The 18,325-nt window shown below is 46.4% G+C and overlaps 1 protein-coding gene across 1 annotated transcript in view; it reads left to right on the plus strand.

The window, feature by feature from the left end:
• Positions 1–18,325, plus strand: part of prex2 (phosphatidylinositol-3,4,5-trisphosphate-dependent Rac exchange factor 2) — a 432,315-nt gene that overhangs the window by 172,034 nt on the left and 241,956 nt on the right. The window contains exons 14-15 of the mRNA XM_034169827.1: positions 16,965–17,040; positions 17,815–17,887. Of these exons, the coding sequence (XP_034025718.1) occupies positions 16,965–17,040; positions 17,815–17,887 (149 nt within the window). The remainder of the gene's footprint in view (positions 1–16,964; positions 17,041–17,814; positions 17,888–18,325) is intronic.

The raw sequence follows: 18,325 nt of genomic DNA on the forward strand, positions 1-18,325 counted from the left end.
ACAGGACACGCGTGTCGGGCCGGATATGCGCGCGGGGCCGGCTGGACACACCAGGCCAGCAGATGTGGACATGATAAGAGTGCACTGCTTCATTCATCTCATGTCATGACTGTATGTTTATGACCATGGGTCATCTACAGAGGAACAGACTGTTCATTGTCCGCTTGATAAGAGGGATTCAATAAAATGCTGTTTTTTTTTTTGTTTTTTTTTCCAGTGTGTGGTTTTATTTTTTTCCTTATTTATGGAGCTTTTTTCACCGTAATTAAAGACTTCCTCTTCGTCTACATCGTCTAATTTCTCTTATATTTTTAAATACGTTTATCTCCTTGTTGATTTTAGGCATTTTACGCTCATGTTATAGGACAGCGATAGTAGCGCAGTGGTAACGTTTCTGTCTGTTAATCAGAGCTTTTGTAAATTGCAGGTTCGAATGCAGTTTGTGGTATGTATTTTTTATTTTTATTTTATTCCACAGCAGCTGCACGATGTGGTTCTACACATACCAGCTGCTCGCACTGTGTTTCTGCTGCATTGGTTTCGTGCACTGTCAAAATAACGCATTAATTTACGTAGATCAATTAATTACAGAAGTGATAACGTGTCAGTTTTTTAAAATTTAAACTAATCAGATTTTGATTTGTTTTGCTTTAACATCTCTGACTTGATGGGTAAATAAAGAGTGTTTTTGGGAGCAATAACTGATTTGGACATTTGTGCCTTTGGACAATTTTTTGCCTGGTTAAAACAACAACAACAGACCAGAAGTTTTATTTTTTTAACAGTGCCAAAGAAAAATATCCAGCACATCCAGGGTGCATGGATTGTCTAATGTTGTTCTGTGATGTGAAGAATATAAGAGCTTCGTTATTGTTTCCTGCTGCTCAGCGACACATGAGCAGATTTGGAAATGAAATAGTCTTGGATCCAATTAGTTACTTATTAAAGGGACCATGTTGTGCTAAATTAGTTTTTATATATCATTTACATTTACTCCTGTTTGATATTTAATGTTCAAGATCACATTCTCCTGATTTAAGCAGAATTTATGACTGACACAGTTTTAGGCCACACCCTCCCTCATTACAGAGATACGTATCACCTGACAATGCTTAATCCAATAATTCATGTTTATATAGCTTGGGGTTTGAAAATATGCACAGAAATGATCAGGTCAGAATACTTGCTTGCCTACTAATTGTATACGCAGTGTGTGTGATCATTTTTTTCTTTCTCTCCCATGTTCATTAAAGATGATGAGTTAATTAAGAGTCAAAGTCAGTGTAATGTTGAATCTTCTGCTATAATTAATCTCTGCTGCTCATTAATGAGGGGTGCATTACTTGGCTGGATTTGGTTCTATTCTGCTTTATTGGATTTTAAAATGAGAGCATTTAACTTTGGGCTATGTTGGACTGGAAATCATTAGCCATGTGTACTTTTGGAGCAGGGTTTCTCTGTCTGTCTGTCTGTCTATATTACTATATTAGTGCTGTCAGATGACTAAAACAGTTAACCCTTTACCTACTGAGGCTATAAATGGACGATTGGTTATAATTTTTTATTATAGCATTAAAATTAAGAAATAATGTTCTATGTTTGTGTGCTTTGGTACCCTTTTCCAAGAGTACCTGAATTTCAATTATATTACACCTGATTAACTATTTATACACATTATTTGTAAGTTTTAGCATTTAAAATGAGAAAAAACACAAAAACGAACTTGGTTTTTTTTCAGTTTTTTAGTGAAAAATGATTATGTAAAGGAAGTTTGGATTTCACATTTTTAACAGGAAGCTGTACGTGTTTACAATCAAAGTAATTAATTTTGTGTGTCTAGAACTCAGAAACAGCGCAGAACAGTGCAAAAGTAAACATTTTACAAGGCGAAAATACGTATGTAAAAAGTAACCAATTTAAAATGCAGAACCAACAATAAGAATACAACAAAGTGCAAAACTATATATATATATCAATTATTATATGTATTATTAAATGTGTAATAAATCACTCATTTGATCACTCATTTTGTGCAAAAATTATACAATATGAATAAAACAATAAGTGTCAAACTATATGCAAATATATAACCAGAATCAAAATTAGATCTAAACTACATCAGTCCATTGTCAGTGTGGTACTGTTTGTAACAGTTTCTGTCTGGCTGAAGACAGAGGCCAATTTTATAAAGTTTGCACATCCAGCAGGTTGACCTCTTGCAAACCTTGCAAGAACGGCGCCCCTTTGTGGATCACTGGCAAGGTGGGTTTCCACTGCTTGTTGGCACCGGGCAGTGGCTTGTGGCTGATGGAGCCATCACACCCACACAAACACGCACACACACTTTCACAAATGACACTAACACCCTGCCTTTTCCTCAAAAATTAGATGTAAATGTACTACATTTATGTTTGCTGTCTGTCTGTACTTTTCTATCACTTTTGCACTCTTTTTCATACTTTTCCCTAGTTTCAAAAGTCACCAAATGCACTTTACCGTAATATATGCAACATATAGCATACTGTTGGAAAGCACAGGTTCTTGGCTTGCTGTCAGTGTTAAAATTTTTCAGATTGAGGGCTTACATGAGAACTTACGGTAATGAGAATCAGCGGCGCACTAGTGTGAAACTTCCGTGTTTTTCCTCTGTGTTATGACATCACAGGCTTATGTTTACCGTAATACACCATATATCATTGGAAAGCCGTTGGTGTTAGCTTAACAATGCACTTTGAATCATTTGGATTGGACAAACTATGGCGGAGTTACGGTAAAAACAAATACGCATATGGAAAATATGGCGTGGGTGCCATCGCCCTAGATAAAGGGTTAAGCTAATTAATTGCAAGCTTTGTGATTAATGAACCTAAATACCTAAATTTATCAATTTTAATTGCATGCATGAATATTTCTTAAATATCACCCCTCAAATCAAAAAGCATGTACAGCGTACATATATTAGGCTCTCAGAAACACACAAACAATGAAGAAAAAGTGTGCAGTCTATGAATTTAGCAGAAATGAGACATTTTGAACATACTGAGTGCAATTTATTGCTGCACTACAAAATGTATTTTGCAAAATTTTTATCACTTCAATTAAGGTAGTTGTGTGTGTGCAATTTTCACTTTGCATATCAGGGTTTTTGTGATTTTGGAACACAGCTATCATCCTGAGCTATGAAGAAAATGTGTGTTCAATAATGTGATATGAAATTAAACAATCCGAGGGGGTGGGGTTATCTCTGTTACATATGTCACAGAGGTTTTAAACAAGTTTTGTCATTCATAAGTTCTGCTTAAATCAAGAGAATATCTGTAAAAACACTAAGACTCGTGGGACGTTGGAGATAGTGGACATTAAATAGCAAACACATGAAAATGTAAAAGATAGATCAAAAGTGATTTGACACAATATGACCCCTTATTGGTTCCAGGACTATTTAATTTCCAAACCTGCTTAATTAATATTAAAATCAGGATGGAGTGACCTCCAATGCATACTGAACAGGCTTGAGGCTGACTGTGAAGGGACTAAGTGTTGTGAAAGTGTTGGAACACGGACCCACAACAGGGGGCGCAATGAACGGACAATGGAGAAGGTAAATAACAAGATTTACTTCTGTGAAACAGGCACAATTAATATAACAAACACAATTTGGGGTCGAATCCGCTGGTGTCGTGTGGGCAGGCTCGAAGGTAGGAGACGTCCGTCTCAGTCGAACCGGAACCACCCAGATCTCCTCTGCCACCGAACCCTGGAAATACTGGAACCGCCAAGTCCCGAATTCCCAGGTGGTCACTGCCTCCGCTCGTCGGATCCGGTACTGCTGGCAGGAGAGAGCGACAACACACAGGCGTGGATGACCGCACCCAGTAACGGAGAGGGGAGAAGCCGCCTCCACCTCTTGTCAAAGAACAGCAGGAAGGTGAGTACTTATCCAAAACAGTGAAGCTATCTGTAGTCACCAGTCCTGAAAAGGTTTAATAGGTTTAGCTGGTTAATATATATAAATGCAGAGAATACTACCTTAGTCTTAGGCGATATCTCGGCACTGAGGTGGAGACGCCGTCCTCCTGATATACCTCGGTGCTGAGTAGAAACAGCTGTGTTTGGTGAGGGTGACAGCTGTCACCCAGATTACTCCCATGATGCGGTAGCGCCCTCTGGTGCCTGGAGCCCGCACTCCAGGCAAGGGCGCCCTCTGGTGGTGGTGGGCCAGCAGTACCTCCTCTTCAGCGGCCCACACAACAGGGACCCCCCCCTCAACTGGGCGCCTCCTGGCGCACGACCGGGCTTGTCCGGATGGCGTCGGTAGAAGTCGGCCAGGAGGGCCGGGTCCAGGATGAAGCCCTTCTTCACCCAGGAGCGTCCTCGGGGCCCGTACCCCTCCCAGTCCACCAGATACTGAAAACCCCGGCCCATCCGACGGACGTCAAGGAGCCGGCGGACAGTCCAAGCCGGTGCTCCGTCGATGATCCGGGCAGGAGGCGGTGCCGGACCCGGGGTGCAGAGGGGTGAGGTGTGAAGAGGCTTGATCCGGGAAACATGGAAAACTGGATGGATCCGCAGTGAGGCCGGAAGCTGGAGCCTCACTGCGGCGGGGTTGATGACCTTGAGGATTTTATACGGTCCGATGTATCGTTCTTGCAGTTTAGGTGAGTCAACCTGTAGGGGAATGTCCTTGGTGGACAACCAGACCTCCTGCCCAGGACGATACTTGGGGGCCGGGGCTCGTCGCCGGTCTGCATGTTTCTTCGCCCTCGTCCGTGGCCTGTCAACAAGGCAGAGCGGGCGGCCCGCCACAACCCGACGGCACTTCCGTAGGTGGGCCTGGACCGAGGGCACACCGACCTCTCCCTCAACCACCGGAAACAAGGGGGGCTGATACCCAAGCACACCTCAACGGGGAGAGGCCGGTGGCTGATGACACTTGACTGTTGTGGGCGTACTCGATCCAGGCCAGGTGGGTACTCCAGGCCGTCGGGTGCGCGGCTGTCACACAGCGAAGTGTCTGCTCCAGTTCTTGATTTGCCCGCTCTGCCTGCCCGTTGGTCTGGGGTGGTACCCAGACGAGAGGCTGACCATGGCCCCCAGTTCCCGGCAGAAGCTCCTCCAGACATGCGAGGTGAACTGGGGACCGCGATCGGAGACGATGTCTGATGGTTATGCCATGCAGACGACGACGTGGTGGACCAGGAGGTCCGCTGTCTCCTGGGCGTAGGGAGCTTCGGGAGGGGCCACGAAGTGGTCCGCCTTGGAGAAACGGTCCACTATCGTGAAGATGACAGTGTTTCCCTGGGACGGCGGGAGACCCGTGACGAAATCCAGGCCGATGTGGGACCAGGGGCGATGAGGCACAGGCAATGGCTGTAGTTGCCCTGAGGTCTTTCTATGATCGGCCTTGCCCCTGGCGCAGGTGGTACAGGCCTGGACGTAGTCCCGGACGTCGGTCTCCAGGGATGCCCACCAGAAGCGTTGCCGGACGACTGCCACGGTCCTTCGCACCCCTGGGTGACAGGAGAGCTTAGAACCGTGACAGAAGTCCAGGACTGCGGCCCTAGCTTCTGGTGGGACGTACAGTCTGTTTTTTGGTCCGTTTCCGGGGTCCAGGACACGGGTCAGGGCCTCCCGGACGGTCTTCTCCACGTCCCAGGTGAGGGCGGCCACGATAGCGGACTCCGGGATGATGGGATCCGGGGGATCCGACGGTTCCGTTTGACCTCATCTTCGTGCACCCGGGACAACGCATCCGATCTCTGATTCTTGGTCCCGGGGCGGTAGGTAATCGGAAGTCAAAACGGCCAAAGAACAGTGACCAGCGGGCTTGCCTGGGGTTCAGACGCTTGGCGGTTCTGATGTACTCCAGGTTCCGATGGTCAGTGAAAACCGTGAATGGCACGGCTGTTCCCTCCAACAGATGTCTCCACTCTTCGAGGGCCTCTTCACAGCAAGGAGTTCCCGATTGCCGACGTCATAATTCGTTCAGCGGGGGTCAACCTGCGAGAAAAATAGGCACACGGGGAAGGACCTTATCGGTCTTCCCGCTCTGGGAGAGCACCGCTCCTATCCCTGAGTCCGAGGCGTCCACTTCAAACCACTAACTGGCGGCTAGGATCGGGCTGCACCAGAACTGGTGCAGACGAGAAGCGCCGTTTCAACTCCTTGAACGCGGCCCTCGCACCGGTCCGACCAGGTGAAGGGAACTTTGGGAGAGGTCAGGGCTGTCAGGGGGCTAACTACCTGACTGTAGCCCTTAATGAACCTCCTATAGAATTAGCAAAACCGAGGGAACTGTTGCAGCTTCCCTACGGCTTGTTGGGTTGGGGCCAATCTCTCACCGCCGCAACCTTGGCCGGGTCCGGGGCGACGGAGTTGGAGGAGATGATAAACCCCAGGAAGGACAAAGAAGTGCGGTGGAACCCACACTTCTCGCCCTTCACAAACAGACGGTTCTCCAGCAACCGCTGCAGAACTTGACGGACATGCCGGACCATGAATCTCAGGATCGGGGAAAGATGAGTATATCGTCTAGATATACGAAGACGAACCGGTGCAGGAAGTCCCGCAAGACATCGTTTACCAACGCTTGAAAAGTCGCGGGAGCATAGTGAGACCGAACGGCATGACCAGGTACTCAAAATGACCTAGAGGGGGTGTTAAAGCCGTCTTCCATTCGTTCCCTTCCGAATCCGAACCAAATGATACGCATTTCTAAGATCCAGCTTGGTGAAGATTTTGGCTCCATGCAAGGGAGTGACACTGAATCCAACAAGGGCAACGGGTATCGGTTGCGAACCGTGATCTCGTTCAACCCCCTGTAATCAATGCATGGACGAAGCCCGCCATCTTTTTTACCCACAAAAAAGAAACCTGCGCCCATCGGTGAGGTGGAATTCCGGATCAATCCGGCAGCTAATGAGGCCGGATGTAGGTCTCCATTGATTCGCGTTCCGGCCGTGAGAGGTTGTACAGCCTACTGGACGGGAACTCACTGCCTGGAACCAAATCAATGGCACAATCATACGGGCGGTGGGGAGGAAGCGTGAGAGCCAGATCCTTGCTGAACACGTCAGCGAGGTCATGGTACTCCGCCGGCACCGCCTTCAGATTGGGCGGGACTCGGACCTCCTCCTTAGCTTGGGAGCGGGAGGAACCGAGGAACCTAGACACTCCCGATGGCAGGTTTCGCTCCATGAACCACTACCCCGGACGGCCAATCGATCCGGGGATTGTGCTTTAGCATCAGGGAAAACCCAAAACCACACGGGAGTGGCCTGAGTCCAAAGAACTCGATCACCTCCCGGTGGTTACCTGACACCACCAGAGTTACTGGGGGTGTCTTATGCGTGATTGGTGGGAGGTAGGGAGCCATCTAGTCGCCCGAACCTGCACAGGCGAGGTAAGAGCCACCAGAGGGAGCCCCTATCTCCCTGGCCCATCTACTGTCAAGCAGATTCTCCCTCAGAGCCCGTGTCCCACCAGTGCTGGGGGCCTTCAGGGTTGAATCCTCAAACAGGATCGTGACTGGGAGTCGTGTAGCAATGTGGGTGTGTCCCACGTGAATGTTTTGACCCACCCCTGGCCCAGTCTCTAGGGGGCGGAGCGTTTGGCGTTTGACCGCTCGGGGCAGTCTCTCACATGGTGCTCTATTGAACCACAAACAAGACACGCTCCGTGGGTCCATCTCCTCTGTGCATCTGGTGCCCTAAATGTTGCCCTACTCGTGTCCCTAGCTTCGTCAGTAGGGGGAGCTGTGGACCCACGGAGCGCAGGAACAGAGGAGCGTGGGGAGGGCGGAGCTCGATCGGACCCGGAAGGGAGAGGGACGACCGCGTGCCTGGCCACGCCCTTCGCCTCGTTCCCGGCGGCGTTCTTCTAACCGGTTGTCGAGTCGTATGACTAGATCGATGAGACCCATACTAAATCCCGCGGTTCGTCCTTAGCCACCAGGGTGCTCTTTTAGGACCAGTGACAGTCCGTTTACAAAGGCAGCGCGGGAGGGCAGTGCTATCCAGCCGGATCTCGCCGCCGCGATGCGGAAGGCGACTGCATAGGCAGCTGCGCTCCGACGCCCCTGTCTTATTGACAGTAGTGCGTGTTGAAGCGGACTCTCCTCTGTTGGGATGGTCAACACTGTTCTGAGCTCCCGTACAAACCCATCGTATGTATGAAGGAGCCGCGAGTGCTTCTCCCAGAGCGCTGTAGCCCAAGCGCGTGCCTCCCCGCGAAGCAGATTTATTACATAAGCTACTTTGCTAGCATCAGTCGCGTACATCACGGGACGCTGTGCGAAGACGAGCGAACACTGCTAAGAAAGTCCTGCGCCACGTCTCCACACAGCCTCCGTACGGCTCTGGAGGGCTTCTGTATGCTTCTGGGGACGGAGGAAGGGACAGCCGTTGAACGACCAGTGGAACGTCACTTTCGTCGCAGGGTCCTCGGGAGGGAGAGCCGCAGCGGCGCCCGAAGGGCGCGCCTCCACTTGTGCGGCGAGAGCCTCCACCTTGCGGTTTAGGAGAACGACTGCTCGGTCATTAAATCGATCCGATGAGGTGAAGGCGGTTGAGGATCCGCTGCAACTCACCGATTACCCCTCCCGAAGCCTCCGCCGCGCCTTGGTCTTACATTGGCCGTTCAACAGCCGGTTGACGCCCCTCGGGATCCATGACGCTGGCCGAGATATCCTGTTGTGAAAGTGTTGGAACACGGACCACAACAGGGGGCGCAATGGAACGGACAATGGAGAAGGTAAATAACAAGATTTACTTCTGTGAAACAGGCCACAATTAATATAACAAACACAATTTGGGGTCGAATCCGCTGGTGTCGTGTGGGCAGGCTCGAAGGTAGGAGACGTCCGTCTCAGTCGAACCGGAACCACCCAGATCTCCTCTGCCACCGAACCCTGGAAATACTGGAACCGCCAAGTCCCGAATTCCCAGGTGGTCACTGCCTCCGCTCGTCGTATCCGGTACTGCTGGGCAGGAGAGAGCGGACAACACACAGGCGTGGATGACGCACCCAGTAACGGAGAGGGGAGAAGCCGCCTCCACCTCTTGTCAAAGAACAGCAGGAAGGTGAGTACTTATCCAAAACAGTGAAGCTATCTGTAGTCACCAGTCCTGAAAAGGTTTAATAGGTTTAGCTGGTTAATATATATAAATGCAGAGAATACTACCTTAGTCTTAGGCGATATCTCGGCACTGAGGTGGAGACGCCGTCCTCCTGATATACCTCGGGCTGAAGTAGAAACAGCTGTGTTTGGTGATGGGTGGACAGCTGTCACCCAGATTACTCCCATGATGCGGTAGCGCCCTCTGGTGCCTGGAGCCCGCACTCCAGGCAGGGCGCCCTCTGGTGGTGGTGGGCCAGCAGTACCTCCTCTTCAGCGGCCCACACAACACTAAGATGAGAATCAGCACCTCCAATTCTGAGGCCGGGTCCTCTGTCGGAAAATGGTGGATTATCAGGGGAGAGTTACTGCCCCAAACGTAGGAGTTTAAGTATCCCGGGGTCTTATTCACGAGTGGGGATAAGTTGGAGTGTGAGATTGATAGATGGATTGGGGTGACATCTTACGGATGCTGTACCAGACAGTCGTGCTCTAAAGGGAGCTGAGCCAGAAGGTCAGGCTCTCAATTTACCAGTCGATTTACGCTTCTGCCCTCACCTATGGTCATGAACTTTGGGTTCATGACATGAGAAATGAGATTGCTCTGTCGTGTATCTGGGCTTACACTCCTGGACGGGGTGAGAAGCTCGACCCTCTGGGAGGGACTCATAGTAGAGCCGCTGCTTCATCGCATCTTAAAGTTGCTAACTGAGGTGGTTTGGGTACCTGGTGAGGATGCCCCTTGGTCGTCTCCCTAAGGAGGTCTTCCTGGCATGTCCAACCGGGAGGAGGCCCCGGGGAAGACCCAAGGCATGCTGGAGAGATTAGATTTCACAGTTGGCTTCAGAAGGCCTTGGGATCCCACGGGAAGAGTTACAGGACTTGGCAGAGGATAGGGAAGTGTGGGAATAGCTACATGCTCTGCTGCCACAGTGACTCAGACCAGGATAAGCAGTTGAAAATGAATGAATGAATGAGTGAATGAATCAGGATAAAGTACTTCATGAATCAAGCATTTTTAGACTGTTTTAAACATGTAAGAGCTCAGTGAGGCTGTTTAATTAATGATCGCTAAAGCGTCACCAGCATTTCACTACAAAATATCAGTTCACACACAAATGGTATGTGGACTGCCTTTTGCGCTTTTATGGTCAAAGCACTTTACACTGATGCCTCACATTCACACTCATACACTCACTACACACAGGGAGTAACTTGGGATTTTAAGGACCTTGCTCAAGGGTCCTGAGTGATTTTCTGACAGGATTTGGACTGAGGATTCTTTGGTCACAAGCCCAAAGCTTTAAACCCACTTGATAACCACCCTCCCCACAAACCCCCACATTTGAGCTAAGTCTTTGACAGTTATTAAAACAAGTTACTTTGTATGAAAACTAATTTAACAGGCATTTCTCATTCATGAGGCTCTTTTATTTCTCACATTAGAGCACAACATCAGATAATCAGAGCGCTGTAGATGTGCTAACAGTTTATTTTCCTAGGGACTATTTGGATTAAAAAAAAAACACCAAAAACTTCAGGTCTGGTGCCCTTGTTTAACTGTGCAAAACAGTGTTCTAAGGCACACACATCCCAAATCAGTTATTGCTCCCAAAACCACTCTTTATTTACAGACGGAGTCAGTGGCATTAAAACAAAAAAAAAAATGGTAAAGAGTGATTCATTTACATTTTTAAAAGTTGCTGCATTATAAGAGCTGTAATTAATGAGTCTAAATGAGCACGGTACTTTGACAGCCAATTATTAATATTTTGGGATCAACTGATTGCACGCTTTCCTTCAACGTTAAGCCTCTGGGAATACAACTAAAGATTTGTGATGTGAAGCTCCACATGTTTACCTCCTTCTCTCCCTGCTCTGTGCACAGACATGCACACAATATTGTTGACTCACCTGAAGTGTAATAACAAGACGTTTGCCTGCTTAACAGTTTTATCTAAATTATTTGATTATATTCAGCAAAAATAGCAACTTGGCATTGCCACATATCCTACTTGTTGAAGAAGGCTCCTAGTTATCCTGCTACACTGGTGTTAAATGGTAAATGGACTGCATTTATATAGTGCATATTTATATAGACAGTTGTAGAACTAAAACATTTTTTTTTTCCCATCTATATTGATTGCTGCAGCCACAAACTGAACATGAAATCATCATGTGTCCTTCGAGCCAAAAGGTTCAGTGTGAGGGAATATTGAAGAATGGGATTAATGATTTGAGAGTCCATGAGACTGTAGACAATTTTGACCAAATTGGTATCACCTAAGGTGGCAAAATGACACTAACAATCCAGTCTCTGGATACCATGGCTCACACAAAAATGCAGTATAACTTTCCCAGAATGGCAGCTGTAGCCAGGTAGGGGTCACTTAAGGATTACAGAGTGATCAAAATTTTAAAATGCTCCAGTCATGTTCAAAAGCAGCACACATTATTTGACGGATCAAATAATGTTGGTTTTAACCAGAATAAGCGGGCATAGAAAATGAATGAATAATACTTAATAAACATATACAGTAAAACTTGCCTAAACCATCATTGTACATATAAACTGGATAGTCACACTCACCAGACAAAAGCAAAAGTCTCAATGCTTTTGTATGGTTTTCCATCTAATAAACACTGTATATACTGAATTTTCGCTCACATCAGACAAAATATCCTGTCCGATCGTAATGCATTTTCATTAAAAATCTTTCGTATATACTGAACAGAGCAGTCTGGATGTGCCCATTTGCAACAATGGTACGAAATAAAGTTTAGCCCTGACGTTCGCTGATTCGAGGAAAGTGGGCATCGTATTTCCTTGATTAAAAGCCCGGGCGTTTATTTTTTTCAAACCGTGCTCACACCCGCCACCTAAATGAGGCCGGCCTAAATTTATTCAAGGCCTGCGATTATTAACAATTGCTGCTTGCTGCCTGCACTGTAAAATGGCGTTAAGTGTCACACACATATCCCTGGGTGTGGCAAACCAAAGACACCGCTTTATATCAGAGCCCTCTGCATGGCTGCGAACCCTCTCCATAGCCTGACATGCACCTGCTAAACGAAGGAGACCGCAAAGACTGTGATTGGTCACTTTTCCGGTTTTACTCCTTCCTCTCCTGTCATATTTTAAAGGTTTTTGCAGTGCGCATACCAATTACATTTTGATCATGGATCAAATGCGTTTGGCATAAAAGTCCGCAAATATGACCAACTTTACAACATGGAGTCGGAAAAAGACACTCAAATGACCCGCAAGTCATGGAGGAAATTCCGTGTACTGTAACGTTGGTTTAGAGATTGATGATTGTATAAATAAATATAGCTCGTTGACGGACAAATTGTACTAGGTTTTGTTGGGGTTTTTTTTGTTTTTTTTTTTGTGGCCCACACACAGAGTTGTGCTGTAGGTGTATAACACCAATTCTAATTCTATAGCAAACAAATTATGCAAAGCATCCAATTTAATACCAGCAGACCAGCACTCTGCAGCACTCTGCTGGTCTGCAGGCATTTTTTTATGGTGTATTTTTTTAATTCATTTCTTTGTTTGTGAGGTACCGGCTACTAATGCATTTTCCACAAAGCACTGCATCAGTGTTGATTGTTTGATGTTGGATTCAAAGAGCCTCAAGAAAAGCTTTCATTTTACAAAAGTAAAATGGAAGCATAGCCGAAGGGTGGGGGTGGCTACTAGTTAATCTAAATAGTAGCCTGGGTGATTTTGTGCATATTTGTCCGCACTTGTCGTGCTGTTATTATTTGCCAAATGTGGGGCCAAATGTCTTGATGGAAAAACTCTTGGTTCATGTTTGTTGTTAGCCCGTGTATCTGTTCAGTGTGTTCTTGCTGAGAGTCCAGAACAATGCATCACAGGGCCTGGGAAAGCCACTGTTTAATTGGAGTGACCAGCCAATGTCTAATTAGGTGGAATTTCCTGGCACGATGAGAGCGATGAGGCAAAAAGGGAGTGTGGAAACAAGGAGGGTCAGGGGCAAGTTGTATGTAGTTCCTGTTAACTGTTCTCACAAGAAGCTGTAAATCCATTCCTCCCAGGTTATCAGAATGCTGAGTTTAAGATGTCCACTAAAGGCTAATACTGTGTGCTCATTTAAACTATTCAGTTAATTAATAAAAAGAAAATATCCATTTTACTGAGCAGTTAGCTCAGTGGGATAAGGTGTTAGGTTTCCATTATGTAGATCTGGGTCACTTTTGTAGCAAGTTCTTGTCTGTGTCTTTGGACAAGACACTTCATCTGCTTTGTCTCTGTCCATCCACTGGTAAATGGACACTGCCCTTGGTTGGGGAAATAACCTGTTTCTCATTGGCGTCCCGTCGGGGGGTAGTTGTGGACTGTCATCCGTGTCACACTATGGAATCTGCGGATAAGCATCGGCACCATCGGCCTCAGGCCCGATATAGGACTTACTTCATCAATTAATACGCGTGAGCTTCATACTATCCCGGCTCCTTAATTGGATGTCATTCACAAGTATGCCTTTTCCCCTGTGTGCGAGCATATGATTACTAGTGTCAGCCAGTGAGTGGGTATGCAGGCTCTCGGTAAACAAGTCCATATAATCTACTACATATTCAACTCTGAAATTTTGAGTTCTGATAGATATTGGTGAAGATGAATGATCGTCATATTTTGGGCCATGTTGGTGTCTTTTAAGATGCACAGTGACCGCAACATAAAATAAAGAACGGCATATCAAATTCCTTTTGAAACCTTTTTGCTAATCACAGGGTCCTAAGTGGCCACTAAGGCCACTGTTGCCTGTTAAAAATGTATTATTTATTTATTTGGAACTGTGGCATTGCCACATGCTGTGAACCCAGTAATTTGCATTGTCTACATTTATATACAGAGCAGGTAACTGAGCAGGTAAGCAGCCGGCCTGCCAGTATGCAGACCTGGGTTTGAATCCCACTTATGCTACCTATCCAAGCTACCTCAGACAAGACAATCTACATTTTCTCAGTCCATGGAGATGTAAATGGATAGGTGCCTTGGCTGGGGGAGTATACTGCTTCGGACTGGTATCCTGTCCAAGGGGACTCGTAGACTCTCATCTGCTTGATGGTATGGAATCTGTAAATAAAAAACTGGCACCAGTGGGCCTTAGGACCTATATCGGACTAACCTCTTCTACATTTATACAAAGAGACAGATAATTCAAATACACAGCCTAGTAAGGGGGGGGGGGGGGGTTACGGGGGCTTGTTCCTTTCTGTGTGAAGTTTGCATGTTCTCCCTGTGTTCTTGGGGGTTCCCTCCAGGTGCTCTAGCTTCTTCTCACTTCTAAAAGCATGCATGGTTGGTGAAATTGGAAAACTTCAAATTGTCTATAGGTGTGAGAATGAGTTTGTTTTCCAATCTGTGACTCTGTCATAGACTGGCACCCTGTCCAGGGTATACCGTTACTCATGCCCTATGACTTCTGGAATAGACTCCAATTCCCCCAAGACCCTTGATTTGAGTGAGCAGGTATAGAAAAAGAATGAATAAATCTAGTAACAGTCAAACTGTCTTCATGCAAAGTTGGAAAAGGGATGTACTGTTGTGAAAGTGTCGTGACACGGACCCACAACAGGGGGCATTAATGAACGGACAATGGATAACTTTTTTTTTTGTGATGTGCTGGTATGCAGGCTGCTTAAATTAATTGCCCCTGGTGGGATGAATAAAGTTGTCTAAGTTGTCTAAGTCTAAGTAAGCCAAAAAGTAACAATTTAATGTTGTGAATCGCACAACGAAGTACAGACAATAACAGTATGGTGGAATGTCAATTATACACAAGGTGACGTGTGGGCAGGCTCGAAGATAGAAGACGTCTGGCGAGAGAAGAGCCAGATCCCACACAGCTTCCACCACCAATGGATCTGAAGAACACCGGAGCCGCCAAGCCCTGCGCCCCAGGTGGCCACTGTCTTCAGCAGTCAGACCCGGTACTGCTGGCAGAGAACAGAAACAGTACTGATGAGTGTGAGTTCGCACACTCAGTAATCCCACCGTCAGTGTTCAGTTAGGAGGGAGAACCTCCACCTCCGAATCACACACTCGTGCAGCTCCTGAGACAACCACTTGTCTGGTTTGGGGTGTGAGGCGAAGCCGTCGCAGTCCACACCAAACGCCAACACAGCAGACAAGGAATCCGTCCCAGGAAAACGGCTGCAAAAGAGATCAGACTAATGCTCGATTAAGATTCAGCAGAGAAGTTACCTGAATGGTAGCTGATTTCTCGGCGGGGAGGTGGAGTTGCAGTCTGGCCTTTATGGTGGTGGTGATGAGTAGTGGATGAGTCACAGCTGGTACGGATGATGGGTGACAGCTGTCACTCCCGGTCGCTCTGACGCCCTCTCGCTTGAAGCCCGCACTTCAAGCAGGGCGCCATCTTGTGGTGGTGGGCCAGCAGTACCTCCTCTTCAGCGGCCCACACAACATGTACAATCCTAACGTTTGAGAAATATAGGTGGTTTCTTTCCCTATACAAAAATTTAACATTCAAGAGTTAATGAAAGGCATCGGCGGGATGATACATAACCCTGCATGTGCACATAATATTGTGCTGTATAATATTTAAGACACAAGATCATAGCGGCACTCAAATCAAATGATTTACTGATTGATATAGTTGATATTGAGCTTGTCTGTTTCAAAGTTTGTTTTTGTACACAAACAAAACAATTACAATTCCCTGTGTTACCTCATTCCTGCCTGTGTGTCTGTCCTGACAGTTGCCTCTCACAAAATATCACTGCAAACTCTCCCATTTGGCCCACAAGTTGAAAAGCACCTCTCCAACCTCAAACTGCTGTTTCCGTATGATGGCCATATGGTTGCCTACTGGACCGAAGTTTGCTCCCCATTTTTCACTCTGACAACCCTCACTTTGCACCAGCTGCTTCAGCCTCAAACTCTCTGGCTGTGGTATCCTATTCAGGGTAAAAAAAAGCAAAAACTGTGTGCCTCTTCACACTTTGGTTTTGCGCAGCAGAAGAACGTGCTTTACCAACTAATACGATCGTGACTGTCCTCATCACTGTCAAACACAAGAGTGAAACAGAAGGTTCCATTGTGAAGGAGGCCGCAATCAAACACTCAGGCTTTGCTGTCAAAAGACCTCAAGACAGCTGTGGACTGGACCTTAACTTGACTGATATGTCAGGTTTGACTGGTCTGAGCTGTGCGAGTGTGTGAGTGCGTGAGGTTGAAGTGGTGCAGCCTCATGCTCTAAGTCACAGTACTTGTGGGCTTTCCCCGGCTTGCAGCTTGGCCCTTGCACGTCCCTGGGGAAGCTCCTGTGTTCATGGGAAAGTCACCGCTCCAGTTCAGACAGCTTTCTCAAGGTCTGGCAAAGTGTGTCTGTGTGGTAACACTGAGAACAGCAACAGCAGGCTGATACGGAGCACTGGAGGGCCCAGACTGTTCTGGAGTCATTACTGGCCTCACCCTCATGGCTCTTTCTGGAACAGGTTGCCCACCCCTGCTCTAGGGGTTGGTAAGGTTAGACCTTACTTGTGTGAAGCGCCTTGAGCTTTGTTGTAATTTGGTGCCATATAAACTAAATAAATAGAAAATTAAATAAATTAAATATATATATATATATATATATATATATATATATATATATATATATATATATATATATATATATGCTCTACAGTTGGTCCTTCACAGTTTCCAGTGGTATTGTAGCATTTTGCCTGTATGCATAACAATTCAGAAAACATCTGTACTTCATGTAGAGCATAAATGAGGCTTTAGTTTGATTTCCAAAGGTAGACTTTTATTTTCCTGATGTAGCTAATGAATGTTTTGATGGCACTTTAGGGATAAAGATTACCATTTGAGGACCTACAAATCTGTGGTGATGGCTAACAAACTGATCGACTGGCTCGTCGCGCAGGTAAGACCTGAAACATCGCCTGTGTAATAACACGTGGAATCATCCAGAAAGCTTTATGCCCATATTGAAAACACATTTCTACTTTCCACAAACATGCAAAAGTTGAAAGAAAACACAAGAAACATAGCAAAACGATGATTGCTTTTTGTCATAACAGGCGGGTCACTTCAAAAGATTAACAGCAGAAAGAAACAGACGTGACTGACAGAAGTGTTTGTTGCCATCAGACATGATGCTCTAAGTGGAGCCGAAAGGAAGCGTACACAAAGAAAAGCGAAATTGATTTGACTGCTAAGCTTTATTGGCTTTGACAGGAAGCTTTGAGGCTAACAGATTGATAGCCCCATCCAAGATGACAACAAAGAAATGAAACATATATGGCGACCAGCACAGGATCCGTAGCAGACGGTACACATCTGTGAGAATGTGTGGTAGCTCATATGACATGAATGTGTTTGACCCCGGGCCAGCAGAAAAGCGCTCTCTCTTCCCAGCCTTGTCACAATACGCTGTCTAGACAAGATTTTGGCACTGTTTGAGATCGAGCATGGTGTGGCTCTGGTGGCCTCCAGGCTTTTGGATGCAGTATCAAAGAGGGGTATGAGTTTGACTCCTCTCTAAACACACAATGCCCTTTTGTTCAGCTTTCTATTTTTAGTCCGTCTCCTGTTCTCGTCTTTTATGTTTTTTCATCTCTTTTCTCATTCACTGTCCACACAATTTATACTTAAACGTGGTCATTCTCTCTCCTTCCTGTGCTATCGTCTCGTGCAGGGAGACTGCAGAACCAGAGAGGAAGCGCTGATCTTGGGGGTGGAGCTGTGCAACAACGGCTTCATGCATCACGGTACGCCACTTTTCACTTGCTGAGGATTTCATTTACAAAGACGTAAGGATTGTGCACCTCACAGGCTGTGGAATCATCTCCATCGTCGAGGAAAATAAGAGATGATCGCCTGAGAGAAACCGCACAGACGGCGCCTGGCATTTAGTGTCCTGTTTTAGAACACAACCACGCTTGTTCTCTTTCCATTTCAGTTTATAATCCCATTGACACAAGACAGAAATACTTTTTTCCAAAGCAGCGAGGGGACTTCTGCATGTGTGTGATCATAAGGCTGCAGATGAATTCATGTGTGCTTACTTCTATGCATGGCCGATAACATGTGACTTTGTCATTTTCAGTGCAAATGTTGAATAGCCATACTTATGAGTCCAAGATTTTTTTTAACTCCGTTCTTCCCTCATACCAAAGTTCACTTCATAGGCACTACAGCATGAGTCA

The sequence above is a fragment of the Thalassophryne amazonica genome, chromosome 1, assembly GCF_902500255.1.
Source record: "Thalassophryne amazonica chromosome 1, fThaAma1.1, whole genome shotgun sequence".
Lineage (NCBI taxonomy): Eukaryota > Metazoa > Chordata > Actinopteri > Batrachoidiformes > Batrachoididae > Thalassophryne > Thalassophryne amazonica.